Source organism: Hippocampus guttulatus, chromosome 9 (genome assembly GCF_054856545.1).
Source record: "Hippocampus guttulatus isolate MCC_2025c chromosome 9, RoL_Hgut_1.0, whole genome shotgun sequence".
In the NCBI taxonomy this organism is placed as follows: Eukaryota; Metazoa; Chordata; class Actinopteri; order Syngnathiformes; family Syngnathidae; genus Hippocampus; species Hippocampus guttulatus.
In genome coordinates this window covers 8,541,796-8,564,419 of record NC_141269.1, presented here as the reverse complement: position 1 = coordinate 8,564,419, position 22,624 = coordinate 8,541,796, and the positions used below count along the sequence as shown (strand labels likewise).

The 22,624-nt window shown below is 44.3% G+C and overlaps 2 protein-coding genes and 1 long non-coding RNA gene across 4 annotated transcripts; 2 read left to right on the top strand and 1 right to left on the bottom strand.

The window, feature by feature from the left end:
• The first annotated feature begins 897 nt into the window (after positions 1-897).
• LOC147200182 (transcription factor Sox-10-like) lies at positions 898-6,940 on the top strand. The gene is made up of 4 exons (XM_086119448.1): positions 898-1,023; positions 1,292-1,899; positions 2,198-2,469; positions 4,933-6,940. Exons 2-4 carry the CDS (start codon positions 1,463-1,465, stop codon positions 5,718-5,720), a joined length of 1,497 nt encoding a protein of 498 aa, XP_085975574.1. The 5' UTR covers positions 898-1,023; positions 1,292-1,462; the 3' UTR covers positions 5,721-6,940.
• Positions 6,941-13,732: 6,792 nt separating this feature from the next.
• On the top strand, positions 13,733-17,964 carry rnaseh2a (ribonuclease H2, subunit A). 2 transcript variants are annotated; one of them, XM_086120888.1, is made up of 9 exons: positions 13,733-13,842; positions 14,070-14,201; positions 15,010-15,081; positions 15,270-15,396; positions 15,479-15,566; positions 15,859-15,996; positions 16,311-16,398; positions 16,466-16,589; positions 17,691-17,964. In XM_086120888.1, exons 2-9 carry the CDS (start codon positions 14,075-14,077, stop codon positions 17,842-17,844), a joined length of 918 nt encoding a protein of 305 aa, XP_085977014.1. In that variant the 5' UTR covers positions 13,733-13,842; positions 14,070-14,074; the 3' UTR covers positions 17,845-17,964. The 2 variants fall into 2 exon arrangements, with proteins under 2 accessions (XP_085977014.1, XP_085977013.1); XM_086120887.1 differs by lacking the exon at positions 13,733-13,842 and having other exon boundaries at positions 14,054-14,201.
• A 50-nt stretch (positions 17,965-18,014) lies between these two features.
• On the bottom strand, positions 18,015-20,620 carry LOC147200180 (uncharacterized). The gene is made up of 2 exons (XR_015101901.1): positions 20,317-20,620; positions 18,015-19,144 (listed from the first exon to the last, which is right to left on the bottom strand). It is a non-coding gene; the product is annotated as an uncharacterized LOC147200180 (long non-coding RNA).
• Positions 20,621-22,624: the final 2,004 nt, after the last annotated feature.

Genomic DNA, 22,624 nt, shown 5'->3' with positions numbered 1-22,624 from the left:
GTTATACATTGAACTGTTGGTTCTATAGAGTACAACCACTAATAAATGGTAAACTGGACCCAAAAGGGCATTTATTTGGAGTGTATATTTGCAGTCCAATTAGCAGTCATTTCTCATATGGCCTATGATCAAACACAATTTCTGATAACTTGCTTTCGTCTCAGATTGTAAATGAAGGACTTTTTTGACCTGAAATCAGAAGCAATAAATATTTGATTAGGGTGACACCACCACTTAATGCATTAATAAATGTTCGGGATAAGAGTCACTGTTTATAGATGGATACATTATGTACATATTATATGTGTATATATTGCAAACCTTTGTTGGAAGCCTTTATAGATTATTCCTCGAAGCAAGATTGTGGTTCGCTACCTTAGTATGGACACTCCCACACACCTGTCTCGCTCATTTTTCGTCATTTTCACAAAGATATTCTAATCCCAAAAGCTATAATTCGACATTTCCTGTATGACACCCAATCAAACCGGAGAACTCCGCCAATTTGGGCTATTTAGATTCCCCTCCCTTTCGGATTTAATGCGGCCGCAAGATGTAATAAGTCAGTGGATGATTGTTTATTTGTTTGATGTAGCATGTCAACACTCGCAACAAAGCTGGCCTTCTCCGTACTCTAAATGGGCTCACTGTGGATACGTTTAAAGCGACTCCCATGTCACATCTCACCTCTTCCCGGTTGGAAACGGTGCAGCGACGTACGTACGGACGGGCCCGGCGTTAACGCCATCCTGCCCTCGTCCAATCGGCTACTGGCAGGGCGGGACGAGATCCAATGAAAGCGCTGGGTTGAGCTATGGTGGGCGTGGCCGAGTGTGTGTATTGGAATGCTGCCTCTCTGGGAATGTTTTCCACTTTCAATCCCCCCCCACTTTTTTTCTCCCTCTCGCAGTCCTTCTCACAAGGCGCTCTTTAAGCTCCGGTGTCGCCACACAGAGCAGCCATTCATCGGCTCCACGTCCAGCCACACGCACTCCCATGTTGAACCACTGTGCGTCTCTACTGGTAAGTTATGTAATTTTTTTTAAAATAATATTTTCTAAGTGAATGAAACGTTTAGTTTTACGCGATATTGATTTGCTAGATTTTCTTTTAGATTTGGGGTTTGATTGTGATTTGATGAAATGTTTCATATTTGTTCGATTAATTTTGCGACATAAGATGCCATATATGCAGTACACCTGTAATTTTTCAAACGTACTCATCAGAAACAAATGTGGTAATTTAATTTTGAAAGTTGAGTAGAAGTACTCTATTGTATGTTTTCTTGCAGGTGTAGCGGATTTCGGTGCGTAAAAAAGGATCTGGCCACATTTACGCACCACTATGGCTTCGTATTAGAGGGGTCCGCACGAAGTGGCACCATCGCAAACTCCACATCGTCTATTTGAAACTCTTTTAAATCAATTTAAAGTTGTTGTTAAACAAACTAAACAGTTTAAAAATGTCCGGAGAGGAGCACAGCATGTCCGAAGCGGAGCTGAGCCCCGGAGGTTCGGACGACGCTCACTCGCTCTCCCCGAGCCACGCCGGAGCTCCACCCGGTCACGACTCACCTCTGACCGGACCTCCGCCTCAGTTGACTTCGCTCTGTGTGGCGGACGGCTCCGGGGACCACAGGTCCACGGTGAAGTCGGAGGAGGACGACGATCGCTTCCCCATCGGCATCCGCGAGGCGGTCAGCCAGGTTCTGGACGGCTACGACTGGACCCTGGTGCCCATGCCGGTGCGCGTCAACAACGGAAACAAAGCCAAGCCTCACGTCAAGCGGCCCATGAACGCCTTCATGGTGTGGGCCCAGGCGGCCAGGAGGAAGCTGGCCGACCAATACCCCCACCTGCACAACGCGGAGCTCAGCAAGACCCTCGGCAAACTGTGGAGGTCTGTACGAAAAAGAACACCGCGCGCACACAGTCACACTTCATTTCCTGCGCAATTTGCGCCAAAAAGTAGGAAAATTAGGAGCCTAGATTGGTGAACGCGAAAAAGACAAACAGCAACTAAAGCGTGTTGTTTGTCCGAGCTTGTTTAATTTGTGCTTCAACCACGAAGTCATTTGAGCACCCAATTACACGCGCGTCTCCATTTACGCACGGCGCCAACGCGTGCTATTTGCGCATATTTTAACTTCCACATTAACTTTGGAGAGTAAAAACGCTCCTTGTTCTCCTTCCTGCAGGCTGCTCAACGAGAGCGACAAGAGGCCATTCATCGAGGAGGCCGAGAGATTGAGGAAACAGCACAAGAAGGACTACCCGGAGTACAAGTATCAGCCCCGGAGACGCAAGAACGGCAAACTGACGCCCGCTAATGAGTCGGACAGCCCGGGCGAGGGCGAGGCCAGCCACTCCCAGTCTCACTATAAAAGCCTGCATCTGGAGCACAATGGGGGCGCCGGGTCACCTTTGGGCGACCTGCACCACCATCACCATCACCACCACCACCCTGCGAGTAGGTGGCACTCTATACCAGTGGCCAAGGACAAAATGTAGAAGGGGGTGGGGACAGTTTTCACTTCGGGGGGAAAAAAGAGGAAAATCTCATAGCAATAGTGACAGTGGGGCAACATCAATTATAAAAGAGATGAAAAGGAGAAAACCATTGGAGTTTGCATGTTCTCCCCGGGCCTGCGTGGGTTTTCTCCGGGTACTCCGGTTCCCTCCCACATTCCAAAAACATGCGTGGCAGGCTGATTGAACTCTCTAAAATTGTCCCTAGGTGTGATTGTGAGTGTGCATGGTTGTTTGTCTCTGTGTGCCCTGCGATTGGCTGGCAACCGATTCAGGGTGTCCCCCGCCTACTGCCCGAAGAGCAGCTGGGATAGGCTCCAGCAGCCCCCGCAACCCTAGTGAGGATCAAGCGGTTCAGAAAATGGATGGATGGATGGATAAGTGCATTTGGTTGCACATGATTAAAATATGCCAACCTGACGTAATTTTCTACTCTTTTCCTAACCCCCCACCCAAAAACAAAACCCTCAATTGATGTATATTCGTTGATTTGTGACATTTGTGTGAATCCTGTTAAACCGATGTAGGCCGACATGTTGGATTTAAGTAAATCCAATAGAGCCATTTGTTATAGTAATACTAATACTAATACTACTACTACTAATAATAATAACTATTATTATTTATTTATTTTTGTGAAATAGTGGTCACTCACTTTCGCGCTATCTACTGAACAAGTACGGTGACCCTGAAGTGTTGGAAAGGGCCATTGGTGGATAGATGGTGATTCCCCAACCAATTGGCACAAAGTCAGTGTGTTCTGACTTTGCGGTCCTTACTGTAGGTTTGCTGCAGGAAATGATCCAAAGTGTTTTGTTTTTTGGTTCAAATGTAACTTTGTCGAACGATCTATGTCCGCAACGTTTAGTGACAGGTAGAAAAATGACATGGTCTTCCAATCGATGGAACAAGGTAATTATTTAACTTGTGTATCCACGTTTTGTGACATTTTTTGGTGTGTTTCTAATATAAAATATGGCTCAATATAGTTTGTGAAATCGCCATAACTGAAATGTATAAAGGTAAATAATAATAATAATAATAAACGAAAAAATCATAATAATGGCTCACCACCAAATAAAAATGTCCCAACAAGTGATGCACAGGTTAATTTATGTATGAGCAGCACGGTGCTCGACTGGTTAGCACGTCCGGCTCACAGTACAGAGGTCATGGGTTCGATTCCGGGCCCTGCCCTTCCGGTGTGAAATTTGCATGTTCTTCCCGTATCTGCGTGGGTTTACTCCCACATTCCACAAACATGCATAGGTTAATTGAACCACTCTAATTTGTCCCAAAGTGAAATTGTGAGTGTGAATGTTTGTCGATGTGTGCCCTGCGATTGACCGGGAACCAGTTCAGGGTGTACCCCCGCCTACGACCCAAAGAGTGCTGCAATAAGCTCCAACACGCCCATGACCCTTATGAGCATTGGTGTCAAACTTCGGCCCTGGAGGGCTGCTGTCCTGCATGTTTTCCATCTATCCCTGTTGTAACACACCTAATTCAAAAAACAGGATCAATATCAGGCTTCTGCGGAGCTTGTTGATGAGCTGTTTGACACCTATGCTCTTGAAGACAAGCAGCTTGGATTTCTGATGCATGAAGTTTAATTACGTATCTTCTGCCAGCTCGTGGAAGAGAATTAATTGTTCGGCCTTCACTGTACATCACTGGCATAAATAGTTAAACAAAGATACGTTAATCCGTGTGGATACTGTAAATATTTTTTTTTCAGACTAATTTAGGTGATATTGAAGAATTTCCAGTTTTGTACTTGATCATCTGGCATGGCACATTTTTGTGTCACAGCACACTTGCAATGCCAGTTCTCTTGCTGAGAACATACATTGCAGTACGATGAAATGAAATTGAGCATCATGTTAGATGATGTCGGAAGAGTGATTCCTATATGATAAAATGTCACAACAATATTGTGCAGTACAGTGTTTCTCAAACATTTTACACCAAATACTACCTAAAAAAATACTACGCTCGTCAAGTACCACCATCATAAAAACATGAAAATGCAGTGGGTTAACATTGTAACCTAATGTTGATTAAGTAGAGGAAAATAAAATAACAATTAAATTAAAATAAATGTATTTCACATTAAAGTTTCATGAAGAATTGTAACAAAATAAATATTTGAAAACAACACTGGACTCTATTAAAGAAATGCACTGTATTGGATTTAAATAAATGTTGAAGCTCTTGCGCTAGATTTAATTCAGTGGTTCTTTCCTTTACCACCAAAGCGAGCCCATGTACCACCAATGGTGTTCCTACCACTTAGAGAATCACTTTTATTATGTGATTTTCAGGCTCATAAGATACTTCATTAAATGATGTACAGTATGTATAATCCTGGTTGTGTAAAACTAAGCAAATATGTCTCTTCCAGGTCAGGGTCACAGCCCTCCGACACCCCCAACCACCCCGAAAACAGATCTCCAGTCAGGCAAACTGTCAGACAGCAAGCGCGAAGGGGCAGCCGGAGGGGCTGGAGGATCAGGGGGGTCCAGGGGACCACTTGGTGTAGGGGGCGAAGGTTCCTCTGGTGGTCCTTCATCATCCGGCTCCAAGCCGCACATCGATTTTGGCACCATGGACATCGGCGAGATCAGCAACGAGGTGATGTCTAACATCGAGCCTTTCGACGTGAACGAGTTTGACCAATACTTGCCCCCCAACGGGCATCCCCAAGGCATTGCCGGCGCCCCCGCTGCGGGGACCTCGGCCTCGTCCTATGCCTACGCCCTGGCCGCCGCCAGCGGCCACTCGGCCTGGCTCTCCAAGCAGCAGCAGCAGCCTCAGGGCTCCCCTACGTCCTCTGACCACTCCAAGGCCTCGATCAAAAGTGAGTCTGGGTCTGGGAGCCACTACGCCGAGGCCTCGTCGTCACCCTCTTCAGGCGCACACGTCACCTACACGCCACTCAGCCTCCCTCACTATGGCTCTGCTTTTCCCTCGCTGGCCTCCAGAGCTCAGTTTGAATACGGAGACCACCAGGCCCCTGGGGCGTACTACACCCACTCCAGTCAAGCGCCCGGGCTGTACTCAGCCTTCTCGTACATGGGCCCTACACAGAGGCCTCTGTACACCACCATAGGCGACCCCTCTAGTGTGGCTCCCTCTCACAGCCCCACACACTGGGAGCAGCCTGTTTACACCACACTCACAAGACCCTGAGGACAGAGTCCGGGGATATATGGGAAGCGTGTGAGAGCAACCGGGTGCATGTGTTTGCCAATGGGAGTTCGCATGATGTGCGCGTGTGTTTGTATGTCTCCGCCATATTGATGTAATATTAGAGGTTTTTACTTTTTTAGCTGATAAAATGCATCCGCAGTTGTTCATTGGGGTTCTGCAGCCAAGCAAAACGATACATTTGGAAACAATGTGTGCCATCCGGAATGTAAGTGACGATGTACAGCAATTGGAAAGAGGCCAATGGAGTGTTTTATATACACGAATGATAACCCAGGAAAGGATATTGGACTGACATCATCCCATTTATTAACCAAACTAAAGGAGACTCTTGTTTTGTTTTTTTTTAACCTTTTTTATATTAGTAGTGTCGTTGATGTTGATGTACTAGAGTACCGGTAACTTTATTGTGACTGACATGATAATACTGACACAGCATCACCACTGCTTCTGGAACATGTTTCGTTCAAACTTGGCCCCCAATTAAGGGTTATTTTTGGTAACGGTAACCTTTTTTCTTTGTTGATAACTCAGTCTGTCTGTGTGTTTCTGTGTCTTCTATCCTTTACTGCTTATTTGATCTGAAGCATTTATGGGAATAATAGGAAAAAGAGAGGGAAAGAGAGCTTCTATTTCACATTTTCGCTCCATCTTGGACACTTTACCTCAACTCTCATTGTCATTTTGTGCCAATAGCAGAGAACATTTTCCATGCCTGCTCAGTAAGAGAAAATGTTGAACTATCTCACTTTTCTTTCTTTGTAACAATTTGCCGAATCAACTATGATCGCTAACGTTTTGGAACAAGCTGTAGTACAAAGTTCGATCCAGTCTGTTGAGATGATTGGCCAGCTTTGGGTCCTGCTTAAGGATTACTTGGAGCCACATGTACAATAGTTCCGCATTTTTTCTACTTTACCGTTGTTCCTATAGAGCGGCCCAAATAGACTACCGTACTTCCTCTCTGGCGATGTGAATAATATTCAATACCATATGGGCTTTACTTTACAATATGTGATGCTTACTTTCCAATTTTATACTGACCCTCTTACCATGCAGTTTTTTTTTTGCTATAAGTATGCCACACCTTTTGCTTCCTCCATTTTTTGTATAATTCTGAATCGTTTTGTAAAGTGTTTGCCAAGTATATTGCTTCCTTACAAGTAATAGCGATGTTGAAATATTATTGTTGTCATCTATTAAATCAATTTATTTATAAAAAAAGTGTAATATCAGTTTCTTTACTATTTATGTCAATATAAGTGAAGAACAAACCATTACCATGTTATTTTATGCAACAGTCACATTTAGGATCAAGCACATGCTGCTCTTAGCAAGTGAATACGGAGAAAAGCAAATTATAAACCGCTGCTGACGTGTGAACTGTAATAATAACACAATCAGCGCCCCAGCAGCTTAAGCTGTTTAGTGTGTTTGTATGCACAGTAGGCTAAAATGGACTACTAATTCCTAGCATTTAATCGGCTGGGGACGGCGTTTTACTGCAAAAAGACAAAGAGAGCCATTGAGCGAGCAAGAGGGATCGAAAGTGAGAGAAGGGGAGGGTGTTAAGAGGCAGGGAGCAGGCCAATTTCAACCTTTCACTAATGGCCTTCCTTGCACGCTGCCCTCTTCTCTCCACCTGAATAAATGCATGTCTGACAAAATAAATTTCAAAACAACTTCAATGGGGGGGGGGGGGGGGGCTTAACATCATATGCCCTCCTGTTCCTTTCCTGTGCTAAGTGTGTTTTAACCAAGTGATGCCACAGAACATCTAATGGCGGTTACATACGTTCAGAATTATAATAATACATAATATACATCCCTTCATTTTTTTATAGCACTAATCTTTTTAGGCTCACTGGTCACCTGACTTGTCAGTCAATCATGTAGAAATAGACAACCGTTCAAAATAACATTCACACCTTCACTGGGTGTGAACTGAACTCACATATTGTCACGTTTTGGGAAAGCCGAATCAAGTTTGGAATCCCAAAAAGTGCAGACGCCAACAAGGTCTCCGTAGCAAACAAATGTTTTAATGTAACAAAATCGCACCGACAAAGTATTAACATAAAGCACTGGTCCAAACAGGGAGCACAAGAAACAAATAACAAAAAGCACAAAAGGCAAGGGGAGATAACAAGAACCGCGGATACAAACGAAAAACAATGTATCAAAATACACGCAAGCAAAGCCGAATCACAAAATAAAAAACATACTAACAGAATAAACGGCACGAGAAGTCAAAAGCGAAAAACGACGAAATCTATAGCAAAAAAAGGTCTTTGAGCAAGGAAGCAGCCACCAAAACCGCTGAGAGACGATCTGTAAGGTCCGGTTCACGCCAGGATGGCAAGCCACCTTAGACGAGTGCCCCCACTGCAACACCTCTGAGCGCAGAGGTGGGGGTACAAAAAGCTTCCCTGCGGGACAGCCAGCCACTTGGGTTCCGCCTTGGGCCTCCTGGATCCTCCGTTCGATCTCCCACCTAAGTGCTCCCAAAATGCAGTGGTCGGGAAGAATGCTCCATGGTTCGCTGCTCCTCTCCGCGGGGTCATGAATACGGGATAGAGCGTCAGGTCTTATGTTCTTGGAGCCAGGACAGTTGGTAAGTGTGAAGTTAAAATGTGTAAGGGGAAGCGCCCACCGGGCTTGACATAAATTTAGTCTCTTGGCAGAGCGAATGTATGCGAGGTTCTTGTGGTCAGTGTACACAGCGAACGAGCCAATGCCGCCATTCCTGCAGAGCCAAAACGACAGCTCGGAGTTCCCGAATTTCCACGTCATAGTTGGCTTCGGCTGGACTGAGACGACGAGAGAAGAAGGCGCACGGGTGGAGTCTCTGGTCAACTGGGGAACGCTGAGACAATACCGCCCCCACTCCTGAATCCGAAGCGTCCACCTCTACAACAAAAAGATAATCTGGGTTAGGATGTTGCAAAACCGGGGGGTTAGTGAAGGCCTTCTTTAATTCCAAAAACGCATTGTCGGTGTCAGTGTCATAGGGGTCAACCGGATCAGACATAGGGCTCTCTGGCTGTAATTACGGATGAACCGGCGATAGAAGTTAGCGAAACCCAAAAAACGTTGCAGCTGTTTTCTAGTGGTTGGTGTTGGCCACTCTACCACCGCCTTAACCTTGGCGGAGTCAGCTCTCAGCTGACTCTTCTCAATAACAAAACTGAGGAATGAAGTAGACTCGACATGAAACTCGCATTTCTCTGCTTTGACAAATAGCCGATTCTCTAACAGACGCTGCAGGACGAGTCTGACATGGTGTTGGTGCTCTTGAAGGGTATGAGAAAAAATCAATATGTCGTCCAAGTAAACAAAACAAAATACATTCAGAAGGTCTCTCAACAGGTCATTAATGAGACTCTGGAATACGGCGGGCGCGTTGGTTAAACCAAAAGGCATGACCAAATACTCCAAATTCCCTAAAGGTGTCTTGAATGCCGTCTTCCATTCATCCCCCTCCCGAATACGGACCAGATGGTAAGCACTGCGTAGATCTAGTTTGGAGAATATGGTGGCAGATTGGAGAGGGGCGAACGCCAAATCTAACAACGGGAGTGGATATTTGTTTTTGATGCTGATCTCATTAAGTCCCCGATAGTCGACACAAAGGCGTAACGACTTGTCCTTCTTCTCTATGAAGAAGAATCCAGCCCTCAAAGGGGATCTAGAAGGCCTAATAAGGCCAGCCGAGAGAGAGCTGTCTATGAACTCTCTTAACGCCTCTCGTTCCGCGTGAGAAACCTGATATAGTCGTGAACTCGGAAGAGGGGCGTTAGCAATCAATTCGATGGCGCAATCGTGCAGCCGGTGCGGCGGCAAGGACTGAGCGCGGTCTTTACTAAACACTTGATGCAAATCATGGTAGATACTCGGAACCTTATCCAAACAAATGGATTCAGGCGGATCATTACGTGACGGCCCTCAACTTCCTGCTGCCGACTGCAAACAGTGGGCATAACAGAACGGACTCCAGTTATCAATCGCGGGACGTTCCCAGGTGATGACAGGATTATGGGTTCTCAACCAAGGCAACCCCAAGATTAACGCTACGGATCGGGACCGCATTAGATAAAACTTCTTATATTCAATGTGATTGCCTGAAACCCTTAGCTTTAAAGGGCCGGTGATCTGTTTCACCTCCGTCAGGTGTCACCCATCCAGATCGTGAACCCTCTTAACGTCCTTTAACTCTTCCACCAGACAACCCAGTTCGTTAGGTCTATAAAACAATCGTCCGCCCCTGAGTCCACCAGTGCCCGAATCGGAAGAGCCCGTGTAAGGACCATAGATAGCCCCGTCCAGCTCCAGTCTCTGGGGAGGTCCCGAACTGGACTCCTCCCTTCTTGGCTCCCGTGAGTCAGTGCTGGGTGCAAACTCACATTTGTCAGTGCGCGAAGCAAGGCGGGTCGGGGTCATGGAACAGTCGGCGACTCGACGTCCTTGTTGACCGCAGTAGAAACAGGCCTGGTCCCGAATCCGGCGCCGTCTCTCCTCTTGCCCCACACGTCCTCCTCCAAGCTGCATGGGGTCTCCCTCTGCGTCAGCAGTCCCGGTACCGGGGTGATGCTCTGGTTCCAAGGACTCGTGGGGAGCCGGCCGACTACCAGCACGTCGGGGCTGGAAAGGGACATGACCCCGTTCGCCTCCGCGTTCCCGCTCTCGTTCTCGCATGCGGTTGTCCAGTACAAGGGCCAGATTAATTAGTTCCTCCAAGGTTGTGCTGTCATCGCGGGTTGCCAGTTCGTCTTTCAAAGATACATTTAAACCGCGACGAAACAAACAACAAAGGGCGCGGTTTCCGTAACCACCCCGGGCGGCCAAAGTCCGAAAGGAAATAGAGTACTCGGCCACAGATTGCCTCCCTTGCCGAATATCTAACAGCCCTACTCCGACTTCTCTTCCCATGACCGGATGGTGGAACACACGTCGAAACTCTGCCACAAAATCAGGGAAGGAAGACCGAAGCCCGGGTTGAGCATTACTTACTTCCATCGCCCATGACGCCGCCTGACCAGTCAACAGGCTCATTACAAATGCCACCTTGGTAGTATCCTTTACATAGGTGGATGGTTGTTGGTCGAAAACCAATGAGCATTGGTGCAAAAATTCTCCACACAGCCCCGGTTCGCCACCATAACGCGGTGGATGTGGGAAACTAGGTTCCCGCCCCACGATCGGGGGGGATGGTATCTCGGTGGTCGCTTTAGGTGTTCCCGAGGATGGCGTTCCTCGGTTGCTCAATTGTTCCACCCGGGAACTCAAATTCTCTAGCCGATGAGCCAGCATGGAGACCTCTTCCCGGAGCTCCGCAAGCACTTGTCCCTGCTCGCCCACCAGTTGTCCTTGGCTGGTCAAGGCTGTCATTATCTTATTAACGTCTACGGGATCCATGTTGGTCGGAGTATTCTGTCACGTTTCGAGCAAGTCGAATCAAGTTTGGAATCCCCAAAAAGTGTAGACGCCAACAAGGTCTCCGTAGCAAACAAATGTTTTAATGTAACAAAATCGTACCGACAAAGTATTAACATAAAGCGCTGGTCCAAACAGGGTCCAGGGAGCACAAGAAACAAATAACAAAAAGCGCTTGCACAAAAGGCAAGGGGAGAAAACAACAACCGAGGATACAAACGTAAAACAATGTATCACAATACACGCGAGCAAAGCTGAATCACAAAATAAAAAAACATACAAACAGAATAAATGGCTTCCGAGAAGTCAAAAGTAGTGATGGGACGAAATGGGTCGAGGCTCCGAAGCTTGTGTCGAGTAATGGGAGGGGCTTTTCCACGAAGCTTGTATTGAGGCGCGCGTCATTTCGGAGGAGAGCCATGAAACTGGGCCATACCTACCCAAATTTATTAATCTGTGCCTTGTGAAAGAATATTTTCTAAAGCTTGTGAAATATTGTCCAAAAAAAGAAACTGTTTAAAGCCAGCCACTGTGGGAAAGCTATCCATCCATCCATTTTCCGAACCGCTTGATCCTCACTAGGGTCGCGGGGGTGCTATCCCAGTCGTCTTCGGGCAGTAGGCGGGGACACCCTGAATCAGTTGCCAGCCAATCGCAGGGCACACAGAGACGAACAACCATTCACGCCCACACTCACACCTAGGGACAATTTAGAGCGTCCAATCAGCCTGCCACGCATGTTTTTGGAATGTGGGAGGAAACCGGAGCACCCGGAGAAAACCCACGCAGGCCCGGGGAGAACATGCAAACTCCACACAGGGAGGCCGGAGCTGGAATTTAACCCGGTACCTCTGCACTGTGAAGCCGACGTGCTAACCACTGGACTACCGGGCCGCCCTGTGGGAAAGCTATTATTTCTAAATAAAAATGAATAACACATTATCCTTTGCACTTGTATTTTGTTCACATACTAAATTACTAACACAAGCTCATTCATATCTTTGTCTTAAGCAAATAGCCATTGAATTCTTAACACTGTTGACCTGTTGGGCTTCTGAACCACTTGATGGCGCCATAGAGTATATGATGCACCACGAAGCTTTGCTGCATGTGCAAACCAATTTGCTGCAAAGCTTCATTGCTTCATGAGGCTTCATTTGGCCATCACTAGTCAAAAGCGAAAAACGACGAGATCTATAGCAAAAAAGGTATATGAGCAAGGAAGCAGCAAGGCATAAACAATACTCCGGCAAACTGAAAATGGATCCTTAAGTACAGAGTCCCTTGATAGTTAAATTGGCAGCAGGTTTTCAGTTATAAAGTCCGTTTATGCTGCTACCTGCTGGCCAGGCCGAAAACAGAAACGTGACACATATAAGTCAGGAGTGCGAGCCAGAGGTGTTCAATTTTTTTTTGTCATGGCACACAATGTAGTTGTAATTTCTTTCAGAGTATCGTGAAGACTGAAAACCAACATCATATGATTACATCTATTGTTATATATCAGGAGTCACCATCTCCGGCCATTGAGGGCCCCTATTCTGCAAGATGTTTCCCCCCTCCAACACACCTCACCTGATTCAAATGAAGAACTCATCAGCAAACTGTGTAGAAGCCTGATACGATCCTAATCATCTGAATCAATTGGGTTGGAAGAGGAAAACATCTAAAACATGAAGGATAGTGGCCCTTGAGGACCAGAGTTGGTTACCCCTGAATCAGTTGCCAGCCAATCGCAGGGCACACAGAGACGAACAACCACCCACGCCCACACTCACGCCTAGGGACAATTTAGAGCTTCCAATCAACCTGCCACGCATGTTTTTGGAATGTGGGAGGAAACCGGAGCACCCGGAGAAAACCCACGCAGGCCCGGGGAGAACATGCAAACTCCACACAGGGAGGCCGGAGCTGGAATCGAACCCGGTACCTCTGCACTGTGAAGCCGACGTGCTAACCACTGGACTACCGGGCCGCCCATATTAAGAAATTATTTGTTTAAAAAAATGCATCTAATGTCTAACTTTTGGTATAGATTTTCCCCTAAAATGAAAATAATTAATACATTTAGCAAGAAATTATCCTTTATTTTCTTTAGTGTTCCACATAAATTGATGTGGCAGGTCAGATCTTGTCCCCAGGCCTTGATTGAACAGCCGTGTGCTACTCCATCAGTGACCACAATACAAACTATAGTCTCAGGAATACACGACACAACAGAAAGAAATCTTGAACATAATACGTCATTCAAAATGTGAGTGAAAGGGAGATTGTTTACCAAAAGAAACAAACACAAGAAATGAATTGGAAAATACAGATTTTTTTTTGTGTGTAGAACTGTAGATAGTCTGTGCTAGTGGTTGATATGTCTGCCTCATAGTCAAGCGGTCCTGGGTTTGAACCTCTCTTTGGATGTCGTTTGCCAAGACCTGAATCAGAATGATTTGCAAAATACAACGAATATGAACTCCCCGCAGGGCCGTCAAGTTTGAGGCTGCATCTTCCACTCCAGGCCATGGAGCGGCAGTATACAACAAAGCTGCTACTGACGCTTTTTACGTCATTACGAGGCGCGAATTCTCCTGCTTCAAAGTCTGCTGTCTTATTTACCTAACACGCGCACACATTGTAAATACCCAAGCTGTGAAAAGTCGTTATTCTGTCGACTGAGGTAAGAATTCATTAAGAATAAAAGCGCGTTATACAGACTAGAATCACAGTTGAAATGCGGAATTCCGTCAACGTACTAATATCATCTGCGAGCAACAGTCGGCGTCCAGCATAGCATGTAGTTAACCTGATTGTCATTGGTAGACATAGCAAACAGGTGTCCGACATGACATGTCATGTCGCCAACGCGACGATGTATTCATGTATGTGAAATGTCTTCTCGGGCAGCGGTCATGGATACCAGCGCCTTCGACGCCGATAACTCTGTCAGCTGCCGTCTGTCCTCCATCATCCCTGATGTGTGTAAGACTGAAGACTGCTGCCTGGGCATTGACGAAGCGGGCAGGGGACCGGTGCTGGGTATGCTACGGGTTGCCTTCATCCACTCATTTCATGAAGGCTTTTCAACAAGTGTCCCCTAACCAGCACAAAGCATTTTGGGTTGGGGAAAAAATAAAAGAGGGAGTGATTGACTTAAAAGAGAGTGCTGTGCCATCATTGACTGATTTATTGAACTTTGGAACTCTTATTTGTCTAGTGGTCTCTAACTAAAAAAAGAAAGAATGAACTTAATTATAAAGATTTGTGCACATAAAAAATGACTTAAAATTTTCAAGTAATCGGCAAGTTGGGGAGACCTATTCTTGTACGGAGGAGACTGGATTTTTAGGGGAATTAAATTGAATTGCCTCCTGAATATAAAATACAATTTATGAACATATTGTGTATATATATACACATAAGTATTTACAGAATGTAATAATTGCTTTTTAAGGATTTTTTTTTCAGGAATGCTACTTTTAAATATCATTCTAAAGCTCACATGCCCCTGGGAGTGCCTTCACCTACTTCAAGGGGTACATTTGAGAACCATTGCTGTTTCAATTGGTTTCTGTGCTTGGGATTGGGGAAAATATATATGTCATGCGTCAACCGATTTGAAAATTTAAAATGGGTGATTGGACTTACAGCAGTTCACATTCATAGCAAGGGAAATGTTGAGGTTTCGGTGAGCATATGTTTTTAGAATGTTTTAAGAAGCAGGATTCCGGAGAGAAAAATATCAACCGTTTTGCTCATAGTAGGGGCGAGGTTCATAATGCAAATTTGTCACACAATGGAAAAAAAAACTGTTTAACCTCTGTTTTTGTGTTTTTTTTAAATCCAGGTCCAATGGTTTATGGAATATGCTTTTGTCCCATTTCCAAAAAGGAGGAACTAAAGGGCTTGAAAGTTGCAGGTAATTTCTCCTGGTTTTATTCATAAACTGCCAATTCGCAACCAGCGTTATCTCAACGCAATTTACATATGGAGCAGGTCGAGAATCATGAGGTTAACACATTCAGAAATCAACTGAACCCCATATGAGCAAGTACTAGCTGACGAAGGCAAGGAAGAAATCATCTTGTTTCTCTTATCCTTTTCCAGATTCCAAAACTCTTTTAGAGGCAGAAAGAGAGACTCTTTTCCAAAAACTGAACGATGCCAAAGGTTTTTTGGGCTGGGCCCTGCATATTCTCTCCCCCAACACCATCTCCACCAGTATGTTACAGAGGTATGGTTGGCCAATGCAATACAATGTGCATCCACTTGTAATGTGTATATGAATGCACCAACAACACGTTTGCTTTTGTCAGGACTAAATGCAACCTGAACACCCTGTCACATGACACGGCCATTGGTTTAGTTCAATTTGCACTGGACAGTGGCGTACAGCTCAAAGAGGTTTGTGAATTGGAGTTTTCATATTTGTGCAGTGGAACTTCTACAGCAGAACATTCCAAAAGTGGTACAGTTTGGTGTTCGACAATAATCCAAGAATCAAAATGCCGAACTGCGAATGTCTGGTGGTTCTTACAGGGTTCCCTATGGAAACATTTTTTTGAAATTACAGTACTGTAATGCAATCAGAGTACTAGAGCACAATGTGTTTGACTTTGGAGGTTCCACTTGCCACAGATTCACAAAGCAGAAACACAATGGAGGTTACCTCAAATGTTGTCCGCCATCTCTGCAGGTATTTGTGGACACAGTTGGCCCTGCTGAGAAGTACGAGGAGAAGCTCTCAAAGATTTTCCCAGGCATCGATGTCACAGTGAGGCCAAAGGCTGACTCCCTCTTCCCCATCGTCAGTGCAGCCAGTATCTGTGCCAAAGTCAGTCCCCCTGGAATACCCTGTTCCATTTTATCACTGCAGGCTCTATTCTATGCTTTTACTGTAAAACAAACAAAAAAAAAAGTGATTATTTCTCAACATACCTCCTTCAACCGCTGACAAGTTTCAGTTAAAAATAGGCTGCAGTAAACTTGTACAAGGGTTTTCCAAGTCGCTACACATAAAAATTCCTCTGATGTTTCAAATAGCATTTGGGAGGATTTTAAGTGAAGTGCTCATTTCATGTTTTTCTAAAATGACACAAAGATGGCGGCAACTTGTCACGGTGCTAATATTAATCTCTATAATTTCAGGTAGCCAGGGACCATGTTGTGAAGAACTGGAAGTTTGTTGAGAACTTAGCAGACGTGGATACAGAATATGGCTCAGGATACCCAAACGGTAAAGAATGCTTGATGGTTTCATAATTACTGATGTAATGTTTGCAAAATCATTTTGCTGCTTATAGACCCAAAAACTAAAGCGTGGCTTCTGAAGTACTTGGACCCAGTGTTTGGCTACCCCCAATTTGTGCGCTTTAGCTGGAGCACGGCCCAAACCTTGATTGACAGCAAGGCTGTGACTGTCCATTGGTAAGTGTTCTTGAAATTCTTTAAGGAGACAAGCATTTTTCTTCATAAGTTGAAATAGTCTACAGAATCAACAATTACAACACACCCTGTTTTTCTGCTACATTGCTGTCTTTGAGGAGGCTGACCTGTCTCTTGCAAATGAGCCATGGTTTACTTCAGCTCCAGCGGGTCCAATGCTAAGTACGGCTTTCTGTTGGCATGGTGACAAGGGGCAGAGTGAGGGGTTGGCTACTTGTTAAAAGTCAAAAAAAAAAAAAAGGGAGTGGAGACTGCAAAACAGTATGGATATTTTCAGTTGTGGAGGCAGCACTTCATCACCAAGTTGCTATTTAATTTTCAATTAGTCGGGTCACTGCATATGTGTAACGGATGTCAGTTTGAGCTGAGCGATTGTCTGTCAGTAAAACCTCGCTTCCAAGTACCACCTGACCATGCTGATAATTTCACCCGACAACAACTATGTCACACATGTTCATCTAACACAGCTACCGTTGATCTGTGCACCAAATAAAACACAATGCGGGTTTGCTTATCTTTTGGCTTTCACATTTCAGTTTGCTGCGGCTATGACTTGAACGTGGCAGTTCTTTGGCCAGCCCAGTTGTCAAGAAACGGTTGGAGAAACTGACAACATTCAGAATGGCTTGCTGACAGACACACTGGGTCTTTCCCAGGCACCCATTTATTTATCGACAGCCAATTAAAAAGTCAGTTTTGCCTATGCATCATTTGAATGCATAGGATCAGTCAAAGATCTAAAACATATTTATTAATCAGAATTAAATGCCGATTTTCTGTGTCCTTGCCCTTGGTGGTATACAGTAATCCATAAAATGTGCAAAAACAAGTTTCATAGCAAAGTCTTAAAAACTCATGAACAGCAAAGTTATTGGCGCTTCCCATAACTATTAAGATCAAAAGAAAGACAAAAATGCTTTAAAAATTAGCCATGGCTTGCATAAACATTTACATCCCCTAAAGTGTGAAACCCGCAATCGCTTTCATGTCTGGCATACACTTAATGCGGCAAACATTTGACCTGAGGAGATGAGCGCTTACCACAGTGTGAAAAATCACACTTGTTGCTTAATCTCTCTTCAGGGACGATGACGAGGAGGACGGCGAAAAGGCAGCGCAGCGGCTGGCCAACAGGTCCATGCTGTCCTACTTCAGTGCGCCAGGTGGTGTCACAAACCCAACACAGACGCACCGCTTCTTCACAGAGCGCAGGCTGAAGAGTCTGGACACTCTCTGAGGACTGGCCTTACATGTGCTGTGAGTTGCTTGCACACACACAGACAGACAGCAGTGCAAGTATATGGAATATTTTCCTTTGTTCAATCTGTTTTACTCATAAAATGTGTTTTACAAAATGTATCCAGAGTCTTTGTTTGAACCGGAGAGGGGAGCAAAAATGAGGCAACGTTGCAAAAAGTATTATTTTAATCCCAATGGTGCTCTCTAGTGGCAGTATGAAAAACTACATATACTGTAGTGTTGTTCAAAGCCTTGTTTTACATGGCGGAAATCCACATTACTCAACCAAATAAGACACCCAAAAATCCCTCAAATCACTCATGGAAGGTCATACTGTATAATGTTGCACAGCTTTTTAATTATTTTTTTTTAAATAAAGCTTATTGCCAATGCAAAAAAAAAGAAGACATTTTCTTGCACAATCAGAACAAATGATTGGTAGACACTTGCATTCAACAACATTGCTTCACTCAAATAGAGCCTTAGATTCTCGTTCAAATAACTTTCAAAAGCAAGTTCATAATTAAAAAAATAAGCATTTGAAGCCGGATTTAGGCTCCCATGTGTTAGACGCGCTTCATATCGTAAATGCAATACAAAGACATTTAGATCTTTGAGATCAGTCTCGCTTTTCTGACTAACAAGTATGAAGTATTTACAGACAAATCTAAAGGATGAGACATGAAGATATGAAGACATACGGTTCGCTTCAATGCAAGGTGTTAAGGCGTTGCACTGGTCTTGATTTTAGATGGATGCCAAATTTTGCAGCAAATCCCTTGCAGTTGCTGTTTTGAAGTGACAACTCTGCCTCTCCTTGTGTCCACACTAAGCAATGAAGACATTATTATTTACAAGATGATATCACAATCAAGAAAGATGCACCGTCCACCCGCAACCCGTCGTCAGTTGATGTTGGGTTTGTGCCGAGACTCGTGGACCTTTTTCCCACAGTTCATAGCCAGAGTGGACACGGCGAAGGAGGACAGGATGATAATGGAGCTCCCCACGAAATGAGATGAAGCCCCTCTGGTGGTGGCCCTCAAGGCTTTCTTGGCGAATGAGTCCCGGTCGAAGGCTGTGGTGGTCGTCGCGGTCTGGGCAGCGGCTTCCATGGCTGGTTCTGCTTTTCAAGCTGGTCTCTTGTGTGTTAGATGCCCGGTGCGAGGCAGGAAGACAACACCTTGCTGGGTTGAATGTGTTGAGTGCCGTCTGATTCGTCCTCTGATCCTTCCTTGACATTCATTTATAACCTCCCCCGCCTCGTGTCTCATCCTTCTTAGAGGCCAATTCTTCTCCTGCGTCAATGGGATTAAAAATAGTTAGCATGTCCACCGAGGCTAAATTGGCGATCTATTTCAGATCAAGACCGTCTGCCTTAATGCCATTAGATCAGCCCATCATTGTCTGACAGTGTTGAATGGAGTTCCTCATAAGACAAACTGGGAAATGATATCATCAATACACTGTACTGCCAATTGGAGGGCCATATGTCCATCACAATGGCAGGGTATTTATGACGTTTGCTGTGGTCACAACCTTTTTGGTGCCTGTTCCGGGCAGCGGGAAATATGCAGTGGAACGGCTACCCATTGCTTTGATTGTGAGACAACACTCTTCTTGTAGACTATGCATCGGAGTATTCATTTTGTTATTATCGATAACCTAGAATCGCTTTAGCCATACTGTACTGAGCACCCAGGGCAGAAGTCTGTGCTTTCCTCCATTTACATACCGGTCAGACTTTTCCACTGCCAAGTGGCAGCTGGTTTGGGTTGGCTTTGGTCAGCATTAGGGAATGATTCACTCTGGATTATTGTTAGTTTGTCAACACTTAGTTTGTTCATCCCAGGAAGAGATTGCTGGTACGCTTCTGTTAGAAAAAGAAAAGCCCACAATGCTCACTGAAATAACTAGAAAATAACGAGACCAGAATTTGCCAATGACAAGCATCAAGGTTTCTTGGAGAATGTGCTTCGAACAAATAAGACAAAAATGGAGCTTTTAGCAAGTGCATTTGTCACCTTCAATTTATTTCAGTGATCGTTGTGGCTTTTTCTTTCTTTAAAGGAATGGTAACCACAGAATTGTTCATAAGCTGATCAGTGAACCCTATTTTTCATTTGAGTATTTTGTTCTTTAAGGTTGTCGGATCAGCATTTCTTAATTTACATTTGTTCATTTAAAAATTCATTTTTTTTCTTTGCATCAAATGTCTGTGCTGTTCTGAATGACCTTTTATTTAATATTGTGGAAAAATCATGCTTCGTTATGGTGGTTTAACGTAAGACGGGAATGTACTGTACAGTTTGAGATGAGTTATGCAATAACACCTGCAGCAATGGGAATACATTATACATGCATGCTTTTAATGAATCTTCCTATTCAATGATGCACTTACCATGCTTGTTTGTGTAATTTCAATGTACACTGTATGTATTTACTTGCTTATTTTTCAAGCCCCAAATACCTGATAGTTGAGGTCACGCAGTGTCAGCAGGTCTGTAATCCTTCAGTTTGTTACACATCGTCCTAGTTTCTTTTCAGGGCGTCTCTTTAACTACACTAATTGGATTGTGCCTATTCTTCTCCCGACGATTGACACAGAAATCCTCCGTGAGAGACTGCGTGTCTACTGGAGACTCACGCAAGGCTGAGGAGAACTTATTTTTCACCCTCACGTTACATAACCGTATTTCAAAAACATTTCACCTGTTAACCATCATAAATGATTAACCACCATGTCTGACAGTCAGCCGTCAACATGTTTTCCTTTTGACGTACTGTGTACGCTGCATCCTCTGTCCACAAGGTGTCCCCATTCTCCAAAAATGATTTGGCCAGTGGCGTCACAACCACGTTAATAAATTCAGCCCCAGACTGAAAGAGAGGAGGGTCACCATTCTAGCTTTGCCAAAATACATTCAAAGTAGTTAGCCAAACATCCATTTTTCTATACCGCTTAGCTTCATTTGGGTTGCAGGTGAGCTGTGCCAAGCAACTAATAATGGACCCAATCGAAGGGCACATAGACAAGGATTAACACGATATAATTTAACCATAAAAAATCTCAAAGCCTAGTGCTGAGTTAGGAACCTGAAGCCTAGCAGTGTGAGGTAGATGTGCTAACCACTATTTCACCGTTATGCCCCGAGACAAGCCTCTCAATCAGTTATTTGATCTAGTTATCAAGCCTTTAGTTCACCCTGAATGATAATTCACCGCGACGTTTTGGACAATTGGACAACTGTTTGTGTACTGGCAACAGAAACTTTTCCCCCCAAAGTAACTAGTTCCAACTTAAATGACCTTTTTATCAAAACTAGCTGCGAATGGGTTGAAGGATGTCAGTCTAAATTGTCCCTTTCCTGTATAGATGGCTATATTCTTTTGTCCTGCATAATGTATTTCCATTGATGGTCACCTGTGCTCCCTTTTGAATGGTAAACCGTTTTTCAAAGATATCCAAGTAAAAATGTAATGAGATAGGAATCTTCCATTGTTTCATAAGAAGGGGAAACACAGCAAGTAAAACATTACTATATTATGTTATTATGACCCAGTTCAGCATAACGGCTATGTGGTGGAGGGAAAAGTGATGTTAATGATGTATCAGCCAGTAAGGAAGAACAAGTCAAACAAGAACAACTATTTCTGAGATATGGCAGTGGCGCTGATAAGTTTTCATTTACTGGATGTAAATGTGTCTAAAGTGTGTTTACATTTAGAAAAGTGCATTAGTAAAATGGAGTAATACCTAGCAATGGATGTAAATTATGTAAGGAGCAAATACATTTTCCAGTCAGTGTTTGAACCACTTACCGGTACCTTCAGAATGATGATATCGCCACAACTATCTGTCCATGTCAAGTCACACCACCCCAGTTTAAAAGCCACTTAACCCTTCATGCTGCTTATAGATCACTTGGGATGTTGAAGTCACCTTAGCTCACCTCTCCTCTGTATCTCTGACAGCTCTCTGCATGTATGACTGCTGATTGCATGTTGTTTTATTTAGAGGAGCTTCTCTGCAGAGAGCAGGCTTTTAGCACTGCTACGGTCTGACCCACTTGTACTTAAGATGGGAAGAAAGAGAGAGAGAAGGCAGAAGCATCGATGACTGGAGGCATGCGGATGAGAAAAGGGAGACGTCGAAAGGTATCCGTTTCTTGTCACACCAGAACATGCAATTCAGTTTAGTCTACTTGAAAATTATGATCTCGAATGGTTGCATCGAGTAATCTAATGCAGGTGCAATTGCCTATCAAGAAGTTTAATGGGCATTACAGATGATAATTTGTTTTGCATAGAAAATGCTTCGTTCCAACAACACAAAGCAAAAGTATCTGCTGTTTTCTTAATAGAATAGAGAAAAAAGGGTACGAGTCTCCTCCCACTCATATGAACTCGACAAACCCCGGCCTGTTTTCATGTACGATTTCCAGATTGAACAGTCCTGATGGATAGCTTGCCTCTGATTGAGCCGTTCAGAGCATTCAGCTTCAAGGGCATTGAGACTGAATTACATTGTTTCCGTGTGATTTTGCTATTAAGCAAGGAACCTCGTGAATAACAAACATCTCATGATACAATAAAAGAAAAACCATGCCAGCCATGACAGAACGCCAATGAATTGATCCCCTGCCTATACTCACGTTTGTACAAGAAAGGTGAACTCATACAACCTATAAATCAGCAAAATAATGCCTGCATGCTATTATTCTATTTTTCGTTTTATTGACACCCTCACACAGCCAATTTGAATGCAGGCCGAGGCA

Bases quoted from the DNA above. Each gene is read 5' to 3' on its own strand.
- rnaseh2a (XM_086120887.1), top strand. From the start codon at position 14,054: ATGTCTTCTCGGGCAGCGGTCATGGATACCAGCGCCTTCGACGCCGAT. The intron at 14,202-15,009 runs GTATGCTACGGG...TTTTAAATCCAG, and splicing joins GGGCAGGGGACCGGTGCTGG to GTCCAATGGTTTATGGAATA. The intron at 15,397-15,478 runs GTATGGTTGGCC...TGCTTTTGTCAG, and splicing joins TCCACCAGTATGTTACAGAG to GACTAAATGCAACCTGAACA.
- LOC147200182 (XM_086119448.1), top strand. From the start codon at position 1,463: ATGTCCGGAGAGGAGCACAGCATGTCCGAAGCGGAGCTGAGCCCCGGA. The intron at 1,900-2,197 runs GTCTGTACGAAA...TCCTTCCTGCAG, and splicing joins ACCCTCGGCAAACTGTGGAG to GCTGCTCAACGAGAGCGACA. The intron at 2,470-4,932 runs GTAGGTGGCACT...TGTCTCTTCCAG, and splicing joins TCACCACCACCACCCTGCGA to GTCAGGGTCACAGCCCTCCG.